General features: G+C 41.1%; 1 protein-coding gene across 6 annotated transcripts in view; it reads right to left on the bottom strand.

Moving 5' to 3' along the window:
- Nucleotides 1-25,132, bottom strand: part of LOC140475997 (amyloid beta precursor protein binding family B member 2-like) — a 268,491-nt gene that overhangs the window by 160,481 nt on the left and 82,878 nt on the right. For all 6 annotated transcript variants that reach the window (XM_072567920.1, XM_072567917.1, XM_072567911.1 and 3 more), the window contains one exon: nucleotides 7,091-7,193. In XM_072567920.1, the coding sequence (XP_072424021.1) occupies nucleotides 7,091-7,136 (46 nt within the window). In that variant the 5' untranslated portion in view covers nucleotides 7,137-7,193. Of the gene's footprint in view, nucleotides 1-7,090; nucleotides 7,194-25,132 lie in introns of those variants that run through there.

The raw sequence follows: 25,132 nt of genomic DNA on the forward strand, positions 1-25,132 counted from the left end.
TCAAGGAGCCCTCCTAAACTGGAGTCAATTGGATTTGGGATGTACACTGTCCACTGGTTGGAATCATCCTGGTAAAAAGGATGATGATTTTGGGTGTTCACAGTCATTCATCTCAACTCCAGGACACATCTGCAGTCTCCTCTGGGTAGCGTTCTCGGCCCAGTCATTTTCAACTGCTTCATCAATAACCTTCCCTCCAATGTAAGGTCAGAAGTGACGGCATAATGTTCAGCACAATCTGTAACTTGGCAGATTTTGAAACAGTCAATGGTCAAATACAATAAGACCCCAGACAAGATCCAGGTGTTGATGAAAAGTGGTAAGTAACATTCGTGCAACATAAGTACTGAGAAATGACTATCTTCAATAAGAGAGAACTGAACTTTCATCCCTTGGCTTTCAATGACAACATCACACCCGCTATCAAGAAGCTGGGAGATACTATTGAGCCAAAACTGAACTTAAAAAACTGTATGAATTTGTTGGTACAACAGAATGTTAGAGACTAGGAATGTTGCAGAAAGTAACTCAATTCCAGTCTCCCCAAAGCCTGTCCACTATTTGCAAGGACAAGTCAGAAGTATGATGGAATTCTCCCCACTTGTCTGGATATGTACAGACAAAGCTCAACACCATCCAAGACCAAACAGCCGCTTGATTAGCGTGCCATCCAATACCCTTCACATTCATGCCCTCTATCACTAAAGCTTTCTGGAAGCAGAAAATACCATCTACAAGACACACTGCACCGATTCCTCAAGACCATCAGTATCATGAAGGACAAGGGAAGCAGACACATGGGAATGCGACTATCTCCGAGTCACTCAACATCTTTAATTGGAAATATATCCCTGTTCCATCAGTATTGCTAGATCAAGATCTTGGAATTCCCTCTCTAATGGGAATTGGGTCTACCTACACCAAATGGACTGCAGAGGTTCAAGAAGGCAGCTCATCACCATCTTCTCAAGGGCAACTAGGGATGGACAATAAGCCAGTAACACCCTCATGCCTTGACATCTTTTAAAATGCATTAAGCGACTGAGCTGCTGACACAATCATTCTCTAAAAATATGCCTCCTCTAATGGACTTCTAAATTTCCTATTGCAGAATCACATTCATTGGTGCAAAGGAGATTAAAGATGTTATGCGACAAAAACAAGAGTCTATTCCTGCTTTTAAGGAGAATCCTCACCTTATATCTGGGTCTCTTTAGATTCTGTGGGAGGCAGCAGTAGACATATACCATCTGCAAAGGTGCTGTGCAGGGAACACCAACAGTCTGGCCAGTGCCAGTCAGGTCATTTCTTCCCTCACATTTTCTATTGCAGTTTCCTTCTGGTTTAACTGTCTGTGTGGAATTTGCACATTCTCCCCATGTCTGTGTGGGTTTCTTCCGGGTGCTCCGGTTTCCTCTCACAGTCCAAAAAAAATGTGCAGGTTAGCTGAATTGGCCATGCTAAATTGCCCATAGTGTTAGGTGAAGGGGTAAATGTAGGGGAATGGGTCCAGGTGGGTTGCTCTTTGGAGGGTCGGTGTGGACTTATTGGGCTGAAGGGCCTGTTTCCACACTGTAAGTAATCTAATCTTAACACAGGAATCTCAGCCTTCAACCTGTGCACTGCCACAGATGTGTTAAACAAGTGACTGAATCAATGCTTACCAGAGTCAGTGCTCAACAACAAATTCACAAAAGAATGCAGCTGCTGGTGGCTAACGCCAACCTCTTTGTGCATCTCCTACAGGGTCACTAACATCCACAACATAGCCATCCGGGCTGATGATTCTTTCTCAGCCTCCTTCACCCACTACTGTCAAGTACGTAAAGTCAACATTAGCTTGGTATTTCTCCACAGTTCATCTTCCTCATCTACACATATAACCAGGACCTTGGGATGTTTCGGAACAACATCATCCAATCAGAAATGATAGTCAACTACTCCCTGAGGAGGATGCCCCAGGACAGCAACCACTGTAAAACTACTCAGCTTCTAGTCTTTAAGGGCATTATCTACGAATCTATCAGGGAAATTTTGAGGAGTTTTTCACTGGCTCAAAGCTGTGCACAACTTTAACCATTACTGTCATTCCCCTTCACTTGACTTCAAGAAAAGTTTTGTTCAGAGCAATTATTAACATAAACTTCGATGGCTTACATTCTGCAATGAAGAAAGCTAGATGTTCGCATCGGATCTTTCAGTAAATCTGAAGCAGCCTTCAGCTGTCTGCTGCAACAATTTTGCAGCTTTAGGAATGCAAACTCCCATAGCCGACTCTGTGTGGGCAGCAGCCCAAAGTGAATATTTAATTCTGCTCAATTGAGGAGTTCAGGATAGAACAGCAATGTGTCAACAGTTAGTCAGATGTCCCAACAGACATTGACCCCATTAAAAACTCAATCAGAAGAGGGAGTGAATGAGCACGAGCGTGAGCGAAAGGAAGAGCAAGTGATCAAGAGTGACAACGAATACAAAAAAAAGCAAAGGTCAGTGGAAATGGGCTGTTTGGCTAAAGCAAGGTTCAAGGGGACATGGAATCTCTGCAGGAATAACTAGTGCCTAGACAGAGCTCGCTGCTGAGGATTTCCACCACAAGTTGCGTTGTCAGACATCATGTGCTGTTTGATCGAAGTAACCCGCAAGCAGACAATACATAGGTCATCGCCAGGATGGGCAGAGTCAGTGTCAGGTTAATGGGCAAAAGTGGGAGCTCCATTTCTGCTGGACAGGGGATGACAAGAGGGCAAAAGGTATCAATCATGCATTTGCAGAATGCTGCTACATTTCATTTACAATCGTTAGATCGAGTCAAGTGAAATACCCGAGGGTACAAGTATTTGAGGTTCAAATGCTGGCCAGAAGCAATATGCACTATGACTGGGGCCCTTGACAACATAGAAGTTGTTGGCACCAATTTTAAAAGAGGGATTCTGGCCACAATCAACACAGTATTTCTACCATCTTCACTGAGTATGATGATCTACGATACTGTATGCAATGATAACTTTCAAGTTATCAAACGACAGGCAAAAGTAGACATTGGGCCACTTTAAACTGATGCCGGAAGCCTAGTGATGGGAGATAAGGAAATAGCAGGAGAAATTAACAAGTACTTTGTGTCAGTTTTCACAGTGGAAGACATGAGTAATATCCCAACAATTAAAGGGAGTCAGGGGGCTGAGTTGAGTATGGTTGCCATTACAAAAGAGATAGTGCTAGAAAAGCTAAAAAGTCTTAAAATTGATAAATCTCCTGGCCCCGATGGGATACATCCCAGAGTTCTGAGGGAGGTGGCTGAGGAAATAGCGGAGGCATTGGTTGAGATCTTTCGGGAGTCACTGGAGTCAGGGAAAGTCCCAGATGATTGGAAGATCGCTGTTGTAACCCCATTGTTCAAGAAAGGATCAAGACAAAAGATGGAAAATTATAGGCCAATTAGCCTAACCTCGGTTGTTGGTAAAATTCTAGAATCCATCGTTAAGGATGAGGTTTCTAAATTCTTGGAAGAGCAGAATCTGATTAGAACAAGTCAACATGGATTTACTAAGGGGAGGTCATGCCTGACAAACCTGTTGGTATTCTTTGAAGAGGTGACAAGTAGGTTAGACCAGGGAAACCCAGTGGATGTGGTCTATCTAGACTTCCAAAAGGCCTTTGATAAGGTGCCACACGGGAGGCTGCTGAGCAAGGTGAGGGCCCATGGTGTTCGAGGTGAGCTACTGGGATGGATTGAGGATTGACTGTCTGACAGAAGGCAGAGAGTTGGGATAAAAGGTTCTTTTTCGGAATGGCAGCCGGTGATGAGCGGTGTCCTGCAGGGTTCAGTGTTGGGGCCACAGCTGTTCGCATTATATATTAATGATATGGATGAAGGGATTAGGGGCATTCTAGCGAAGTTTGCAGATGATACGAAGTTAGGTGGACAGGCAGGTAGTACTGAGGAATTGGGGAGGCTGCAGAAGGATCTAGACAGTTTGGGAGAGTGGTCCAGGAAATGGCTGATGGAATTCAACGTGAACAAATGCGAGGTCTTGCACTTTGGCAAAAAGAATAAAAGCACAGACTACTTTCTAAACGGTGAGAAAATTCGTAAAGCCAAAGTACAGAGGGATCTGGGAGTGCTAGTCGAGGATTCTCTAAAGGTCAACATGCAGGTTGAGTCCGTGATTAAGAAAGCGAATGCAATGTTGTCAATTATCTCAAGAGGGTTGGAATATAAAAGCACCGTTGTGCTACTGAGACTTTATAAAGCTCTGGTTAGGCCCCATTTGTGTCCAGTTTTGGTCCCCACACCTCAGGAAGGACATACTGGCACTGGAACGTGTCCAGCGGAGATTCACACAGATGATCCCTGGAATGGTAGGTCTAACATATGAGGAACGGCTGAGGATCCTAGGATTGTATTCATTGGAGTTTAGAAGATTAAGGGGAGACTTAATAGAGACGTACAAGATAATACATGGCTTGGAAAGGGTGGACACTAGGAAATTGTTTCCGTTAGGTGAGGAGACTAGAACCCGTGGAGACAGCCTTAGAATTAGAGGGGGTAAATTCAGAACAGAAATGCGGAGACATTTCTTCAGCCAGAGAGTGGTGGGCCTGTGGAATTCATTGCCGCAGAGTGCAGTGGAGGCCGGGACGCTAAATGTCTTCAAGGCAGAGATTGATAGATTCTTGTTGTCTTGAGGAATTAAGGGCTACGGGGAGAATGCGGGTAAGTGGAGTTGAAATGCCCATCAGCCATGATTGAATGGCAGAGTGGACTCAATGGGCCGAATGGCCTTACTTCCACTCCTATGTCTTATGGTCTTATGGTCTAAGTTGATGTGACTCTGGGATGGGAGGGTTCAGAGAGAATGCAATAAACCCAAGTGATTGTTCTGTGTTGCTCAGTCAGTGCAACACCTCAACCAAGGAGGTGACTATACCGAAGAGTCACGAGAACTCTATACATGGCCCTCGTTTTTGAATGTCTTACTGATGGAGAAGTGTATGCAACCATTATCTGTGGGGTGTGCCAGCATGGACTCTTCGCAGAGGTAGGAACCTCCTCTGCTCCTTATATTGGTTCATCTACTTCCTGATGATCTATACTGCAAGCCAACTTCTTAAACTCCTCTTCACTGTCTGCATCACCTTCACCTCCATGAAATGTAAGGTGTTCTTGATCTTCTTTGACATTAAGACCATCAGCCATGCCACTTCCTTACATTAGCCTAATTTGAACTAGATTTGACCTTGCATCTTCCCTTATATTCTCTCCCATCTTTCTTTGTGTCCTCTACAGGTCATTTTGACCCACATCTTATTTTCTGAAGCATTTTCCATGAAATTGCTCACCCCTCATTGTCTTTGCCTGACTCACGTGTTAACTGACATCGTTAAAATATTTTGTATTCAGTAGCTGTCCCCTTCAGCTTTACAGAGTGACAATTTTGAAAGGAACTTACAGAGAGGTGCTAAAACTAAATAGTAGTCATAATGAAGGACATAACTTATCTTATTATAACCTGGGGTAGCAATAGTTTAAAGGGAAGAGAGGCAGAAGAGTTTCTGAAGTAGATTCAGTATTCAATTCTACTTCAAGGAAGATGCTGCAAAAGTCAAAATGCAAGGCGTTAGATGATTTATGAATTCATGAGGATGAAAGCAATAGAAGGGCTTAGAGTGGTTACATTTGATAAGTCACTAAAAATGGGTGAAATTAATCTAAGGACACAGAGAAGGAAGGGCGTTTGTGACTTTACGATGGACCATTTTAGTACTATGACAGAAGTGGCAACTGAACCAGATAGGTCAAACACAGAGTGGTGGGTTAGTATACAGATCTGGGAAGCCCCATTACTGAATACAAATTCTGAATATTTTACTCATTTGTGTCATGCTCCACAATTCTTCAAACATTGTTCTTCATTGCGATACAAACTAACTGCTGAGTCAAAATGGTTAAGACCTTGTGCAACTATTTCAGCAGTACAGATGATTGGCTGAGCACTGTGAGCAACATGGGATTTAAATCAGATTAGCATCAAAAGTGACAAAATGCTTCAAATCAGGATCTTATGTTTGTTGGTGCATTGCTACTGCAAATCAGTACAGGAACACATAATTTAGTGAATAAGTGGGTAGTATAGTGAAGGTTCAGCTTTAAACCCAGTTTTCAGTAAGAAAATTTCAGTCATTGATGTTGGCACCTCTGACTCGAAAGAGAGGGTCAGGAATCCACAGTTCTTGAGCTTGACAGTTATCTAAGCGGGTTCTGCCACAAAGTTTTCATATTATGGATGTTGGCTGTGATGCTACCATAAATAAACAAGTTCACAAAACTGCCTCATTTTAGAGAAACTTTAAGAATTTTTCAGAAGAGTGACTGCAATGACACTCAAATTGAATACATTGCCCACAAATCGGATCTCATTTGGCATACCAGGAGTTACCATTTGGTCAGGAGCTTCTGATTACTATGCAGCTGTAACTATCCATGAGATATTACCATCAGGGATGATAGAAGCAGCTTAAGGACTGGTATATGGTTTACAAGTGCTGGAGTGATGACACAGCCATTATATCTCAAAGACCTACAGCAAGCATCAAGATGTGACCCTGAACATCAATATTTGGCAGAAACTGGAAGTGTAGTTGAAACATTAACCTCTTTGCAAACTTAGCATTTGTGTGTCCCTTTCTCATATAATTCATTGCATACTGGTATCATAAAATTTGCCTGTGAAATTTGACCTGTATTTTAATGTGATGGTTCTCCTCGGAAACATGTTTCTATGAGATTAAATTCAAACTGCAAAAAAATTCAAAGAACATAATGACTGCAATTACACCATTGTGCTACCTTTACACATCTAAAATTATTCAATTCTCTACTCCCTCTACCACTTACATGCCACAAACTTGAAATATAAATTATTCTCGTCAGGCGCAGATTTTGCTCATCACAGTCATTAACGAAAATTAAGTATTCTTCAATAAGTGAAATCACACTGCAGCAGAATATCCTAAATATTTACCACTAAATTAGCCATAATTAAGCTGATGGTGGGAAAAAAAAGAAGTGAACTACTTTACCCATACTTACATATGCGATTTGGACAATGATATGCCCCTGGGTATCGTCTGCCCATAATGACCAGTCAGCACATTACAGCATCTCAGAAGCACTGCTTAAGCAAATTTCAGGCCTGAAAAACAAAATTAATTTAAGACTTACTACAAATCATTAGGCTCCCTCCGTTAAAATATTAATGAACTCTGCAACACAAGGGAAAAATAAATGCATGCACAATTAGTTATGTCACTTCAACCAGTCAATGAGTTATGATCCATGAAGCACTATATATCTTTATTATGGTTGGCAAAAATAAAAACGTATGACACAGTATTTTGACATGAAACAAACAATGAATTTAAACTTCAAATTCAATTGAAGCATTTTTCTCTCGCACGGCTGCACAATTTACAGTAATTGTTACTTTCAAGTTAAAAGATAGTGTCAATAACAACTGCAATGGAAAGAATGTGTGATAATGCCCCACTACTCCATGAGTCGCAATATTAATATCAATGTTTAAATTCAATCACCAAAGGGGCCAATTATTTCCTTTTTTTCTACTACCCAGAATGAGAGAGATTTTCGGGAGGTTTCTTCAAAAAATACAAATTTATTTATTTTTAATAACTCAAAAATATCAACTTTTAAAACAAGTGGCAACACTGGTTAATATCTAAGTTAGAATGCAAAATTAGAATAATACCCCCTTTTGATCCCACACACACACACCAATGACACAATGGAGGTGGTATTTCAAAACAAAAAGCACCCTTATTGATCATTGATCTGTAAGCAAAGGAATAAGGTTGGTGAATTGTCATTGGTTCACCAAATGTCTTGACAGTAAAATCGAATCACTGACAGCTATATACCAATGAAAGATCTTTTAAACATAGCTTCATTTGCTTGGAAATCAAGCTGGATCCAATCTTTGGATAGTGGTCACTGTTCAGCTTTTTAGGGTTTGTAAGGTAATCAAAATACAGAATGGCTAATTTATCAAGTTCTCAAATTTCATTCAGGAGAAAGACAGAAAGGGGAAAGAGAGATCTGGTAGCCTTACTGCTGCTCCTGTTTTCTATTCTGATTCCCTAAGTGTTTAAAGCAGAAGTTAAATCTATCCAAGCTTGTTAGGCAGCTACCATCTCAGAAGCCCCACAGTCTTTTCAGTTCCAGTTAAGGGCAATAAACAATTTTTCTTCTAATTCAACTTCTTCCAATTTTGTTTTTCTTTAATTAAACACAGTCCATAAATATCTACATGGATCTCAATGAGTATATGGTAACTCCCTTGTGATTGAGACCAACATTCAGCAGGTAAAGAACGATACTTCACAGGTTTTACATAAAAACATAAACTAGGCGCAAAGATTGACCATTTGGCATCTTGAGCCCATTTCCTTATTCAGTAAGATCATGGCTGATGTGCTTGTGTTTAAAATTCCCATCTAACCTGACAACCTTAGTTCTCCTGCCTATTGAAAATCTATCAATCCCTTAAAAATATTCAATGCCCCGCTTCCATAATTGCATATATCTCAGAAAAATTCTCTTCAACTCTGTCCTAATCAGGCAATCCTTAATTTTAAAATCATGCTCTTAGTTCTGGACTCAGCTATAACAGGGAACATCCTTCCACATACATCTTGTCCTTTCAGGATCTTCTATATTTAATTTCATCCATTCCCCTCACCCTAACTTCTGGAAACAAATCCAGTCTGATCAAACTTTCCTCATTAGATATTCTGCACATTCCCGATGTCAATTTAGTAAACTCTAAACTGCCTCTAATACATTTGTGTCCACAAGGTCGTTATGAAAATATTAACTTTTTTATTTCAAGTGTCAATCAACACAGATTATCACATCTGATGAATGGGAGCTAACTGCTTGAACAAGAAGGATATAAAGTAAAACTAGAACTAGAGTGAGCATCTCAAATAAAGGAGGTAGCAATACCATGGTCACAATTAGTCAAATTCCTTCTGATTTTTCAGAGTTTATAATTAAACCCAGCATCTTTAAGGCCAACAGACACAATGCATTACAACTAAACTGAAATACTCTATCTCAAAGTGCTCCTGCTAATTTCCAGTTAGTAACTCTATGCTGCAAATTCTATTGTATGCTAGTTGCAAGAGCATTTATATTAAATTCTAAACTATGCTGGCACCATGCCGAAACTTCATTAGTAATCCTTAACAGGCCATTGTAGAAGTGCCATTAATTAACAGCTTCCAGGGTTTTTCCTCCTCCTAGTGCAGTTAATCACTGTACATGGTATTATTCCACAAGCTGCAACTAGATTATTTAATTACCTTGGTCCAATTATCAGCAAAAACATAGCACTAAACCATTTGGCATAAGACACGAGTCATTCAGCATGAGAGGTGAAGAGGGAGTGGATAGGTATTATTTCTATGATTCATTTCACTTCTGGACAAGGACACAATAAGGTGCCAGCTGCAATTTCAACCCAATCCCTCCGCTGGCTCTGTGACATTCTAATGTCAGCTACGATTGCAATAAAAGCTGTAATGCTTCAGAGAAGTACAGTCACCTTGCATTCATTATCAACACGACACATGGATTTTAACAGTAGCTGTCATAAATGAAAAGGACAAAAGAAAGCAAGCCTAATCTTCCTCAATCCAATTCAATAATTCTTCTTAATATGGAGCTAATATCCTAAGGGTATGACCCAATTACCGAGCAGCATCAATAAATCACAATATACCTTTACCCTTGAATTTGCAGGTGACATTTATCTCCCCTCCAGTAACCAGCTACATTCCAAACTTGCTACTTTAAGCTATGGATAACATCTTTGTCTATTCATCAAAACAACTAGTTCCTGTCAAGAATTTGGAATTAAAATTCACCTGGAAATAAAATGTTTGATTGCAGCTCCCTAAGAATAGAAGGAAGAAGAAGCCATTCAGGCCCCTGCTTCAGAGCTGCTATTAAATTCAATCAAGGCTGAGTTATATTTCAACCCTGTTTACCCATTCTAATAAATTCCTCTACTTAACCCTACTGAAAATAAGTTGGTGGAGGCACTTTACTTTTTGGATTTTCCCAAGATGTTCCAAAGACGAGTTAGAATCACTTTCTCCTGGAGAATAAGAGTTAATCATAGTCCCAAGGGAGCAAGGAATGGAAAAACATGAGAAACTATGTTCCCTGGGGCATTTTGGGTACACATACTTTTGATTGCTCTATGTCCTTGTAAGGAACATTTCTGGACAAGTAAAGGTTTTGTCTATTCTATTTAAAGAAAGCAGCAGGATAATTATATAGAGTTATCCTTTATCCTTTACTGACCTGATAAATCTGGATAGATGATAACATGTTCATAATATATGTACATGCAGTGTAGATAACTTAAGACACCTTTCCAAGTTCAGTTCCTTTGCATCTTACTTACTTGGGCAAAGACTATCACCACAAAACAATGGGGCAATTCAACAGTTCACTTTTCTGATTCCAACAATTACTTTCTTTGCATTTTGTTTCCCAACCTCAAAAATAAACAATATTAAATTGGCAAGAGTTGATTATCCAAGAGATTTGATGCAGTAAAAAAAAACTGGAAGAAATTTGATTTTCATCAAAGTCTTAACTTTTAAAAAAGACATTGACAAGTCAGTTATTTCAAATGGTACAGGTACACTGCAAGTCAAAGAAATGGAATGAAATTCCAATTTTATAATTGGAATGTATTATCAGAATGATATTCTGAAGACTAACTGCCAAAATTTATTTTGGAACAAGCAATTCATTACTTTGACAAACATGCAATACTACAATGTTGGTTTCTGAACAGTTAAGTGACTGAGCAAATGAAAAAGTCTGGAAATTGAGAAGTAATGATCACACAGGAACTTAACATCTTGCACGTGAGCCTCAAGGCAAATGGCACAACTGTAATTTAAAACCAAAGGAAAAGCCATAAATTAAGACTGTCAACCTCAATCCAAATGTCATTAAAGAGCTGATTCCCATCTGTTTTCCATTACAGCGCTCCCTTCCCCCTCTCACATTTCCAAATATGTCTCACAGTAACAATCTTATAGTTGCTGAGAGCTAATGGAGAACTTGAGCGTTGAGAAGTAAGAAGAGCTTTTCATCCTGGCTAATTAATAGAAGTCAAAGTTGGAAATAAGAGCGACATTTTCAGGATGGCAACTTGTGACGAGTGGAATGCCACAGGGATCAGTGTTGGGGCCACAAGTAATTACACTATATATGACACGGATGAGCAAAGTGAATGTATAATCACCAGGTTTGTGGATGAAACGGAAATGGGTCGACAGGCAAGTGGTGAGGATGACAGTCTGCAGAGGGATATGGACAGGCTAAGCAAGTGGGCAAAAGTTGGCAGAAGGAATATAAGTGGGAAATGTGAGATTATGCACTTTGGCAAGAAGAATACAGAGGCTGAACATTATTTAAATGCAAAAAGAATACAGGAAGCCATAGCACTGAAGGATTTGGGAGTCCTCATGCATAAATCACATTACCTTAGCTGGCAAATTCAGCTGGTGAGAGGAAGGGCAAATACAACATTGGCCTTTATTCCAAAATGAATGGAGAATAAAAATAGACGTTTTGCTAAAACTTTACAGAACATTAGTCAGACCACAGCTGGAATACTGAACACAATTTTTAGGCCCTTTATCAAAGACTGGCAGATATTTTCTAATCAACCTAATCAGAAGTGTAACTACACTTCTATCCAATACAAGAGGTCATAATCTTAAAAAAAATTAAAGCATTGCCATTTAGGAATTACACTAAGATAATTCAAAGGGCTCTACAAATACATTGACAAAAGGGTAACTAGGAAGAGAATAGGGCCCCTTAAACATCAGCAAGGCCACCTATGTGTGGAACCGCAGGAGATGGGTGAGATACTAAAGGAGTATTTTGCATCAATGTTTACTTTAGAGAAGAATTTGGAAGATATAAAATGTGGGGAAATAGACAGTGACATCTTGAAAAAAGTCCATATTGCAGAGGAGGTGGGGGTGGATGTCTTGAAACACAAAGTAGTGAATAAATCCCCAGGCGATTTAAGGCAGAAATTCAGGGAGCTAGGGTGGAAGCTTGGAGCTAGAACAAACAAGGTTGTTATCTCTGGTTTGTTGCTCATGCTAAGTGTTAGCGAGGTGAGGAATAGGGAGAGAGAGGAGTTGAACACAGGAGGTAGGACCTCTAAAAAACATGACAGTCTTCACCTGAACCAGAGGGATACCGAGCTCCTTGGGGAGGGGGGTGGCGCATATATTGGATATTTGCTAATGTTCTTTGGGTGGGTTTTAACTAATTCAGCTGGGGCATGGGAACCAAAATTGTAATTCAAGTATACAGGAGGTTGAGAGTAGCAAGGTCAGAACTAAGGGTTTCAAGGTCGCAAGAAGGCACCAGCAAGCAAGAAGTTGCTTTGAAGTGTATCTACTTCAGCACCAGGAGTATCTGGAATAAGGTAGGTGAACTTGTAGCTGGGATTTCAATGTTCTGGCCATTTCAGAGATATGGGTGGAGCGGGGATAAGAATGCTTGTTGCAGGTTCCGGGATTTAGATGTTTCAGTAAGAACAGGGAAAATGATAAAAGAGGAGGTTGTGTGGCGTTGTTAGTCAAGGACAGTATTATGGTTGCAGAAAGAACATTTGAGGACTCATCTAATGAGAGAGCATGGGCTGAGATTAGAAACAGGAAAGGAGAGGTTACCCTGTTGGCAATTTTCTATAGGCCTTCAAATAGTTCCAGAGATGTAGAGGATAGGATAGCAAAGATGATCCTCGATAGGAGTGATAGTGACAGGGTAGTTGTTATGAAGCAATTTAACTTTCCAAGTATTGACTGGGAATACTATAGTGCAAGAATTTTAGATGGGTCAAGTTGCTGTCCAATGTATGCAGGAGCGTTTCCTGACACAGTATGCAGACAGGCCAACAAGGGGGCAAGGCCACATTAGATTTGGTACTGGGTAATGAACCTGGCCAGGTGTTAGGTTTGGAGGCAGGTGAGCACTTTGGTGATAGTGAGCACAATTCGGTTATGTTTACTTTAAAGATGCAAAGGGATAGGTATATAATGCAGGGCATGAGTTATTGCTGGGGCAAAGGCAAATACAATGCGAATAGGCAAGATTTAGAATGCTTAGGATGAGGGAGGAAACTGTAGGGGATGGGCACAATTGGAATATGGACCTTATTCAAGGACCAGCTGTTGCGGTGAGAGCCGTGGTTTACTAAGGAAGTTGCATCTCTTGTCAAGAGGAAGAAGGCAGCTTATGGTAGGATGAGACGTGAAGGCTCAGTTAGGGTGCTTGAGAGTTACAAGTTCGCCAGGAAAGACCTAAAGAGAGAGTGAAGAGGAAGCAGGAGGGGTTATGAGAAGTCATTGGCAAATAGGATCGAGGAAAATTCTAATCCTTTCTATAAGCATATCAAGAATAAAAGAATGACAAGAGTCAGATTAAAGCCAGTCAAGGATAGTAGCGGGAAGTTGTATGTGGAGTCAGAGGAGATAGGGCAAGTGCTAAATGAATACTTTTCTTCAGCATTCACACTAGAATAAGACAATGTGGTCGAGGTGAATACTGAGATACACGCTACAAGACTAGATGGGATCAAGGTTCACAAGGAGGAAGTGTTAACAATTCTGGAAAGTGTAAAAATAAGTAAGTCCCCTGGGCTAAATGGGATTTATCCTAGGATTCTCTGGGAAGAGATTGCAGAGCCTTTTGGCTTTGATCTTTATATCGTCACTGTCTACAGGAATAGTGCCAGAAGACTGGAGGACAGAAAATGTTGGTTCCCTTGTTCAAGAAGGGGAGTCGAAACAACCCTGGAAATTAGAGATCTGTGAGCCTTACTTCGGTTGTGGGTAAAATGGTGGAAAGGGTTATAAGAGGTATGATTTATAATCATCTAGAAAGGAATAAGTTGATTAGGGACAGTCAGCACGGTTTTGTGAAGAGTAGGTCATGCCTCTCAAATCTTATTGAGTTCTTTGAGAAGGTGACCAAACAGGTGGATGAGAATAAAGCGGTTGATGTGGTATATATAAATTTCAGTAAGGCATTTGATAATGTTCTCCACAGTAAACTGTTGCACAAAATATGGAGGCATGGGATTTAGCAGTTTGGATTAGAAATTGGCTAGCTAAAAGAAGACAGAGGGTGGTGGCTCATGGGAAATATTCATCCTGGAGTTCAGTTACTAGTGGGGTACCACAAGGATCTGTTGTGGGTCCGCTGTTATTTGTCATTTTTATAAATTACCTGGATGAGGCATAGAAGGATGGGTTAGTAAATTTGTGGATGACACTAAGGTCAGTAGAGTTGTGGATAGTGACAAAGGATGTTGTAGGTTACACAGACACATAGATGAGCTGCAGAGCTGGGCTGAGAAGTGGCAAATGGAGTTTAATGCGAAAAGTGTGAGGTGAGTCATTTTGGAAGGAGTAACAGGAATGCAGAGCACTGGACTAATAGTATGATTCTTGGTAGTGTAGATAAGCACAGAGACCTTGGTGTCCATGTACATACATCCTTGAAAGTTGCTACCCAGGTTGATAGGGTTGTTAAGAAGGCATACGATATGTTAGCTTTTATTGGGAGAGGAATTGATTATCGGAACCATGAGGTCGTGTTGCAGCTGTACAAAACTCTGGTACGGCCACATTCGGAGTATTGGGTACAGTTCTGGTCACCGCATTATAAGAAGAACATGGAAGCTTTGGAAAGGGTTCAGAGGAGATTTACTAGGATGGTGCCTGATAATGGAAGGGAGTTCTTATGAGGAAAGGCTGAGGGATTTGAAGCTATTTTTGTTAGAGAGAAGATTGAGAGGTGACTTAATTGAGACATAAGATAATCAGAGGGTTAGATAGGATGGACAGCGAGAGCCTTTTTCTTTGGATGGTGGTGGACATGACTTTACATTGAGAAGTGATAGATATAGGACAGATGTCAGAGGTATTTTCTTTACTCAGAGAGTAGTAGGGATATGGAATGCACTGCCTGCAACAGTAGTAGACTCCCCAACTTTAAGAGCATTTAAATGGTCATTGGATAGGCATATGGACAAGAATGGACTAGTGTAAGTTAGTTTGGCTTCAGATTGGTTTCACAGGTTGACGCAGGTTGGGCCGAAGGGCCTGTACTGCGCTGCAATGTTCTATGAAAGACATACTGGCATTGGAGGCAGTCCAGTTCACAAAGTTGATTCTACATTCAGAGGGATTTTCTGTTAAGGAGAGGTTGAGTTGGTTGGACCTGTACTCAAATGGAGTTTAGTAGAATGCAAGGCAACATTATTGAATCATAAAAAGATTCTTAGGGGGCCTGACAGGGTAGATGTGAAAATCTTGATTGCCCTTGTAGGAGTGTCTAGGACCAGAGGGCAGAATCTCAGAGTAAACAGACACCCATTTAAGACAAAGATGACAAGGAATTTCTTCGAAAGGTAGTGATTAGATTAGATTAGATTACTTACAGTGTGGAAACAGGCCCTCCGGCCCAACAAGTCCGCACCGCCCCGCCGAAGCGTAACCCACCCATACCCCTACATCTACATCTACCCCTTACCTAACACTACGGGCAATTTAGCATGGCCAATTCACCTGACCTGCACATCTTTGGAGTGTGGGAGGAAACCGGAGCACCCGGAGAAAACCCACGCAGACACGGGGAGAACGTGCAAACTCCACACAGTCAGTCGCCTGAGGCGGGAATTGAACCCGGGTCTCCGGCGCTGCGAGGCAGCAGTGCTAACCACTGTGCCACCGTGCCGCCCACGGTGATCTGTGGAATTCTTTACCACAGATGACTGTTGAGGCTGGGTCATTAAGTTTATTTATTACTGAGATTATTAGGCTTTTAATTGGTAAGTGAATCAGGGATATGGGATAAAAGGTAAGAAATTAGTTTTTATCTGATCTGATCTGATGATCATGAATCTCACTGCATAGCAGAGCAGACCTGATAGGCTGAATGGCCTACGTCTGCTCTTATATCTTATGGTTTTACATGCATCAAAACACACACAACGGTACCAATTTCCAAAGGAAGCATCAATTTAGATTGGTTTCTGACTGGTTAGTGAGTTGATACTTGTTTGGATGAGTGATTACCTTGAATAATGCACTCGAGAGCTGTTACAGAGTCAGCATAGAAACAGACCCATCGGTCCAACTCGTCCATGCCAACCAGATATCCGAAATTAATCTAGTCCCATTTGCCAGCACTTGGCCCATATCCCTCTAGACCCTTCCTATTCATCTACCCATCCAGATGCCTTTTAAATGTTATAGTTTTACCAGTCTCCACAACTCCCTCTGACAGCTCATTCCATAATACACCACCCTCTGTGTGATAAAGTTGCCCCTTAGGTGCTTTTTAAATCTTTCCCCTCTCACCCTAAACCTATCCACCGCTATGCTTTTAATTTTTACAATTGGTTAAATTCCTGTAGCCAGCTGAGCTAGAACAGGTCCCTGAGAATGAATGTATGTACACTCTAGGAAGCACGTCAGCTACATTATGAACCCAACTGATAATTTTATATTAGTCCTGTATGTAATTCCTAACTCACTCAGGATTGTTCATCGCGTGCTCACCAACAGTGGCATCTTTCTTAACATCAGACATTATGTCCTGAGTTAGGGACAATGAAATCAAGGATATCAGTCAAACTCACAATATTCCTCATTTGTGCTTGGAAGATGCTACACACAAACTACTCATGCAGGGATTTGATGTCTGTCAGAAAAAAAGCAGCATGTTCGGGCATGGTGTGTTTTGAATTAAAAGAGATAATAGTTCCTTCACACATCCTCCATGGCAGCACCTTGACTATTCAGAGCCAACTTGCCAACCAATCACCAGCTGTTTCTCATGCATTATAAATAGTTATTAATTTTCAACAGGAGCGTTGCTGCATCTGCCTAATGAAGCCAAGGTGAAAACCTTTGACAGCATGTCTCTTTTCACAGCAAAATAACAGTCACAAAACTAGGATTCTTGACTAATCACACACACACACAGAAAGCAAGAAATGTAACCAAAGTAGCTCGAATCCAGAGATTTCAAAGAATTATCCAATATGCCCCACTTATTTTTTCCTTTTCACTACTGTAAGAAATATTTAATGGTTTAATATTAATGTCTGCTGTTAGAGTTCTGAGCAGAATTTGATTCCGGATAATCGAGGTTCCTCTATATTTGGATTTTCAGAATCCCTGTAGTGCAGAAAAAGGACAGTCACTCCATTGAGTCTGCACTGAGCCTCTGAAGAGGATCCCAGCTCGACCGACTTCCCTCCCCAAACCCATTTGCCACAGCTAATTCACCTAGCCTGCATATTTTTGGAAAGTGGGAGGAAACTGGAGCAACCAGAGGAAACCCATGCAGACACAGAGAGAATGCGCAAACTCCACACTGACAGTCACCCGAGGCTGGAATTGAACCCGGGTCTCTGGCGCTGAGGGCAGCAGTGCTCATCACTGAGCCGCTGTGCCACCCACACTGAATAAATTCAAGAGAGATACACAAAAATTTGAATTGTAAAAGCCTCGAGGGCTCTAAGAAGAAAGTAGAAATTTAATTTTTAATTCATTCACAGGATGAGAGCATAGCCGGTTAGGCAAGCATTTATTGTCCGTCCCTAATTAAAAGGTCAACCACTTTGCTCTGTGGCTCTGGAAGCACATGTAGGCCAGCCCAGGTAAGGATGGCAGTTTCCTTCCCTAAAGGACATTAGTGAACCAGATGGGTTTTTCTGACAATCGACATGGTCATCAGTCGACTCTTAATTCCAGCATTTTAAAAATTGCATTCAAGTTCCATCATTTGCTGTGGCAGGGTTCAAACCCAGGTCCCCAGAACATTGTTGAGGTCTCTGATGAACAGTCCACCAAAAATGCCATTTGGCCATCACCCCGACATGGAGAAATGGAGAATCAGCCATACTCATATTACATAGCAGGGGACACAGGCTGAATGGCCAAGTCCTGTTCCTAGTTTTTGTTTTGTGTAATATTTTACAATTTTCTGCAAATAACTGCTTAAGCTTTTCTTTTACAGCTTCTGAGAGATGATACAGGGGACACAATCAGTGAAAAAGCATCAACATGTTTGAATATTTTACTAATATTTACAGCAGTTGATCTAAATCAACATTCAAATGAACAGCCATGTAGCCTTGCAGTCAGAGAAAGTAAAGCCTCAACAGTTAAAGGTTAAATTCTTGACGTTGTATTTGCTGAGTCTGGATTTTTAATGGCCCATGTCATGTTTGTTAATGCATGGAATAAAAATAAAATCAGACTTCTTTCACCAAACAGCCGAAAATATTCACAGCAATCCCAAAACTGGAGGATGAAAAACAAAGGTCAAACAGAATGCAGCATAAGCAAGTCCAGTATAAAACTGAACTCAGACATTCTGTTCTATATAGACATTGAAATGGAGTTGAAATCTAAAGCCTCAGGAATTCTGAACAAGATGCATTTGAGCAGTCAGACCTCATCAACAACTTGCATTCATATGCGTTTCCTCTATTATAAAAGAAAATCATTACAAATTCTTTCAGAGTGGAATAAGGGAAAATAATTCATCAGTTATAGCATTGAATACAGGAGTTGGGTGTCATGTTAAAGCTGTACAAGGCTTTGGTGAGGCCACATTTGGAGTACTGCAGATGATTCTAGTCGCCTTGTTATAGGAAGGATGTTACTAAACAGGAAATGGTGCAAAAAAGATGATGATGAGACTGGAGGCTTTGAGTTATAAGGACAGGTTGGACAGGCTGGAACTTTTTTCCCTGGAACATAGGAAGCTGAAGGGTGACCTTATGGAGTTTTATAAAGTCATGACAGGCATACATAAGATGAATTGCCAGGGTCTTTTCCCCAGTGTAGGGCAGTCCAAAACTAGAGGTAACAGGTTTAAGTTGAAAGTGGAAATATTTAAAAAGAGACCTGAGGAGCAACTTTTTCCACAGAGGGTGGTGTGTGTAAGGAATGATCTGCCAAATGAAGTGGTAGAGGTGAGTACAATTACAATATTTAAAAGACATTTGGACAGGCACATGGGTAGGAAAGTTTTCGAGGGCCAAATGCAGGCAAATGGGACTAGGTCAGTTTAGGAAATCTGTTCAGCATGGATGAGTTGGGCCAAAGGGTCTGTTTCCATGCTGTATCTCTCTATAAAAAGGTACAGCAAGTCCCAACTGGAAATATTTGATGGGGGTGACTAGAAGCCTGGTCAAAAATGTAGATTTTTATTCAGCAGGAAGATTCTTTCCTTCAGGGTGTGGGGAAATACTTTAGGGAAGGAATCTCTATAAAGAGGAACAGTGGGGCAAAGGGACAAATATACAAAACGCTGAAGAAACAGTGAGGTCAGGAGCAAAAACAAAAACAAAGTACAGCAGATGCTGGAATTCAGAAGCAAAAACTGAAAATACTGGAGAAACTCAGCAGGTCTGGCAGCATCTGTACAAAGACATACAGAGTTAGCAGGGCTCACAAAAGTCACAGAAGTCACAAAGCCACAGGCTGAAGCCACAAAGAGGTTTAAAGACAAATTTCAGAATTTTAAACTTCAGGCATCAAGAGGGCCAGTGAGGACTGTAGTGAAAGCTAGGATGACAGTGCCAGAGCAGAGGAAGTCACTTACAGTATCAACTAATCTATTTGGTTGTCTGCACTTTGTCTGGTTAGGAAAAGAGATCAAGCAAACAGCTGAACGCTTGCATGAACCAACTGAAAGAAGACGGAACATGAGGAGAGATGAGAGAGAGTCTAAAGAAGTAGACTCAAGATGTGGGTGGCACCTGAAGGAAACAGTACAACCAAGTGAGGAGATAGTCTTCACCTTCATGAGGAAAATTAGGGGATTCTTCCACAGGGAAAGGCACTGAGGAGAGGAGTTTAAGGTATGGAGTTGCCTTTTCTCACCGTACTAAGCCTCAGGCCATGGATGCTTTTACAAGAGGAGACAGAAGCCCAATATCACTTGATACAGTTGGAACAGATCTGAAAGACCACATCAGTTACCTGTTAGATACAGTTAGGTCTGTGACTGGGGGAACTGAGACAGAGTGTGAAATCATCAAGGGTGAGGACTCATTCAAAACAGAGTCTCGGGGGGGGGAAAGGAAAAATAAAACTTAGGAAGAAAGTCAGGGTGAAGCTTTACGTTGATGCAAATCACCTCCACTCTATACCTGTGCTTCAGCTCATCTGCTGCTGAACCACTCATCCTTTCCTCTGCAACCTCCAGATCCAACCATTCTAATGTACTCCGGATTGGCCTTTTAGGTTCAACCATCTGTAAACTTCAGGATATCTAAAGCTCTGCTGCATGACTTCCACCTCACAATAAATCCCATTCAGCTGTTATCTTTCTGATCCCTGACCTCCAGTGACCCAGTGAGGCAACGCCTTAATCTCAAAATTCTCAATTTAGGATATAAATCACGCCATAGTGATTCTTTTGACAGCATGTCTGTTATCTGCCAGTGCTACAGCCTTCAGATTTTGATGCTCCACTAATTCCAACCTCCTGAGCATCACTGATTTTAATCACTCCATGTACACGTATCGTGCTGTTCTGCTGCCTAGGCCCTAGGCTATCTGATTCTCTCTGTCTTGATCTCATTTCTTCCTTTAAGAGATTCCTTAAAATTTACCTCTTTGACCAAACGTTTGGTCACCTGCTGAATTGTTTTTAAATGTCGTGTCAGTGTAATTATTTAGTTTAACCTCCCTTGTATCTGGGGGGTCTTTTATGACATTAAGGTGCTACATAGAGTCATAGAGTCATAGAGATGTACAGCATAAATACAAGCTACCATCATTGCCAGTTCAGAAAGTACCTGTTGTACAACTGACTCTAATATATCAATCACGTAAGGAGATTACCAAATGAAATGGAAAAATCACTCTAATGCATCTATAGGTAGGGTTCAGAGATTTTATTCTTTTGATGCTGCAGCAGGGTTCCAGAAAGTGTATCAGATTCTATCTTTGCTCTGCACATTGCTGACCTTGCTCAGAAGGAACATTTTATAAGTTAGAATACAGAGGTGATCAAGAAATCTGTTCAATCAACCAAATATCCCACTGGCTTAGCTGGAAAACTGTTTCACCCTGAGCAAAAGACAATTAACATTCCAGAGAGACAACCTTGCAGTATCTCTGTAATCAGGCGAAAACAAGGCTCACGTAAAAGTACAGCAGTTCAGGCAGGATCCAAGAAGGAGGAGAATCAACGTTTCAGACATAAGCTGCCTGACCTGCTGTGCTTTACCAGCACCATACTCTCGACTCTGATCTCCATCATCTGCAGTCATTACTTTCTCCTCATACAAAATTATGTTTATTTGTCACAATGTTCAAGAACAACTTTTGAAAATGAAGCATGTCAAAGTTTTGTTTTCCCCACACAGAATGATGTTTTTCACTTGAGAAAGGGAGTTGGGGTGGAGAGGTGAAGGTGAAACAGAAGAGCAATTATAACCACAGGAAGTGAAGGCTGGCTTTCCAACAGGGTTTCCTTGTGAAAAACACCAACAGGTGAATTTGGCTGCTGCTCTCTGCCACTGTGCAGCAGCAAGACAAATGGTGTTTTCCACAAACAGGATGCTGTCGTCAAGCCAAGAAGTAACTTAATTATGAGAAACATTAACCCCCCCCCCCATTTTCACAGTTAAAAAACATGAAATATTTGCCAATGTAAACTGAAAAAGGTCCAATCATGCTTGGAGCTAACACAATCACAGAGATATACAGCACGGAAACTCACCCTTCCGTCCAACACTTCCATGCCAACCAGACATCCAAAATTAACCTCGTCCCATTTGCCAGAATTTAGCCCAAATCCCTCTAAATCCACCGTATTCATTTACTCATCCAGATGCCTTTTGAATCTGGTAACTGTACCAGCCTCCACCACTTCCTCTGGTAGCTCATCCCATACACGCACCACCCTCTACATGAAAAAGTTGCCCCTTAGTTCCCTTTTAAATCTTTCCTCTCTCACCTTAAGCCTATGCACTCTAGTTGTGGATTGGACTTTGCTAACCAGTTTACCATGCCCCTCATGATTTTATAAACCTCTATGTCACCCTTAGCCTCCAATGCTCCAGGGAAAATAACCCCAGCCTATTCAACCTCTCCCCATAGCTCAATACCTCCAACCCTAGCAACGTGCTTGCCAATCTTTTCTGAACGCTTTTAAGTTTCACAACATCCTTCCTATACAAGGAAGACCCAAACTGAATGCAGTAATCCAATTATGGCCTAATCAATGTAATGTACAACCACAACATGACTTCCCAACTCCTATACTCAATGCACTGATCAATAAAAGCACACATATCAAATGTCTACTTCACCAGTCGACCTGCGCACTCCTCTTTCAAGGAACTATGAACCTGCACTGCAAGGTCTTTTTGTTAGGCAACACTCACTGTGATTAAATGTACAAGTCCTGTACTGATTTGCTTTACCAAAATGCAACACCTCAAATTTATCTAAATTAAATCCCTTCTGCCACTCCTCAGCCCATTGGTCCATCTGATCAAGATCCTATTGTACTCTGAGGTAACCTTCTTTGCTGTCCACTACATCTCCAATTTTACTTACTAACTGAAAACTTACTAACTATACATCCTTTGTTCGCATCCAAAACATTTACATAAATAACAAAAAAGTAGTGGACCCAGCACCAATCCTTGTGGCACTCCACTGGTCACAGGCCTCCAGTCTGAAAAGCAACCCTCCACCACCACTCTCTGTCTTCTATCTTTGAGCCAGTTTTGTATCCAAATGGCAAGTTCTCCCTGTATTCTATGTGGTCTGACTTTGCTAACCAGTTTACCATGTGAAACTTGTTGAATGCCTTGCTGAAGTCTACATAGACAACTCCACCATTCTGCCTTCAACAAATCTCCCTCGTCACTTCTTCAAAAAACTCAAGTTAGTGAGATATGATTTTCCATGCACAAAGCCACATTGACTATCCCTAATTAGTCTGAATCTTTCCAAATACACATAAATCCTATCTCTCAGAATCCCCTCCAACAATTACCAACCACCGACATCAGGCTCACTGGTCTAAAGTTCCCTCGCTTTTCCTTACCACCTTTCTTAAAATAGTGGCACCATGTTAGCCAACCTCACCAAATATCTCAGCAATGGACCCAGCAATCATTTACCTGGCTTGCCACCAAATTCTGGGGTACACCTGATCAGGTCCTGGGAATTTATCCACCTTTATGCGTTTTAAGACATCCAGCATCTCCCCCTCTGTAATACAGGTACTTTTAAAGACATCACTATTTATTTCCCCAAATTCTCTAGTTTCCATGTCCTTCTCCACAGGAAACACTGATGCAGAATACTCGTTTAGTATCTCATCAATATCTTGCGGTTGCATACATAGGCAGCCTTGCTGATCTTTAAGGAGCGAGAGTGTGGTGCTGGAAAAGCAGACAGGTCAGGCAGCATCTGAGGAGCAGGAGAATCGACATTTTGGACAAAAGCCCTTCACTAGGAAGGGGCTGTTTTCCTTGTTCTCCAGCATCTGCAGTCCTCACTTTCCCTTACCTAACCTTTAAGGGGCCCCTTTTCTCTCCCTCGTTACTCTTTTGTCCTTATGTGCAGCCAACAACATAAACAATTTTGTTCTGATTTAGAGGTGCCGGTGTTTTGACTGGGGTGTACACCGTTAAAAATCACACAACACCAGGTTATAGTCCACAGGTTTATTTGGAAGCACTAGCTTTCAGAGCGCTGCTCCTTCATCAAGTGGTTGTAGAGTATAAGGTCGTAAGACACAGAATTTAGAGCAAAAATTTACAATGTGATGTAATTGAAATTATATAATGAAAAAGATTGGATTTTTCGATAGTTTCAATACAGTAAAATGTCTTGTACCAACTTAAATACGGTGGTGACTATGGAATCCCTGCTCCCTTTATACGCTGTGGGTTTAGGTGTATCAGAGAGTTGAACATTATTGTGGTTAGGGAGAATGAAAAAGTAATCCTCAAAAAAAGCCCCCTATTTTTATTGTACAGGAGACCAGTTTTAACTCCTGATATCTCTTTCCTATCTGGCTGGCAGTAACAGTCTTTACGGAGATCGAGCAAAAGGCAGTGGTGCACAATAGTCAGTCCTGATGAATTAGGCAAAAGTGAGGACTGCAGATGCTGGAAACTAGCCCTTCAGGCTTTTGCCCTAAACGTCGATCTTCCTGCTCCTCGGATGCTGCCTGACCTGCTGTGCTTTTCTAACACCACTCTGATCTAAAGACCTGATGAATTACGCAGGTTCATTTTTTGGCTCGTTTCCCATGAGTTGGGGTTTTGGAACTAACACTGATAAAACAAAAACAGATTAACCCTTTTTTAATGCTAGATTGTTGCGAGATTCAATCCATTAATCATGCCAACAATATGGGCATAAAATGCAGAAGAATGGACAACTTGACAACACATACACAAAGCAGCACCTTTGTTCCACGTTTCTCACAGAATTATGTCAAATCACATCTAAACACTTTCTCATGGAGTGAAGTATGTCTTCAAACAAGGCTGATATGGAAAAATGTCATATCTGGTCGGCATGGATGGGTTGGACCAAAGGGTCTGTTTCCATGCTGTACATTTCTATGACTCTCTAATTTCTGAATGTGTTATACCCCCATAAAAGCATAAAAGGATCGAGATAGTGTGCGCATCAACACAGGCAAGACAGGCTAAATTGCCTCATCCTGTGCCGCAAGATTCATTTCGCACCTTTCACAATCTAGGTCAATCATGTACTTTTGAAAAAGTTCATTGTTGTAATGTGTAAAATGCAGCAGTCAATGTACACAGTAACACCCCATATCTGAGGAGGTGATGACTACATAATCCACCATACTGGTGTTGACTGATGACTAAATATTGGCCAAGTCACCAGAGAAAATACCCCTGCCCTTTGGAACAGTACCAACTGCTCTTTTGCATTTGCTCAAGAGGGCAGATGGATCCTCAGTTTAATA

The sequence above is a fragment of the Chiloscyllium punctatum genome, chromosome 1, assembly GCF_047496795.1.
Source record: "Chiloscyllium punctatum isolate Juve2018m chromosome 1, sChiPun1.3, whole genome shotgun sequence".
Classification (NCBI taxonomy): domain Eukaryota; kingdom Metazoa; phylum Chordata; class Chondrichthyes; order Orectolobiformes; family Hemiscylliidae; genus Chiloscyllium; species Chiloscyllium punctatum.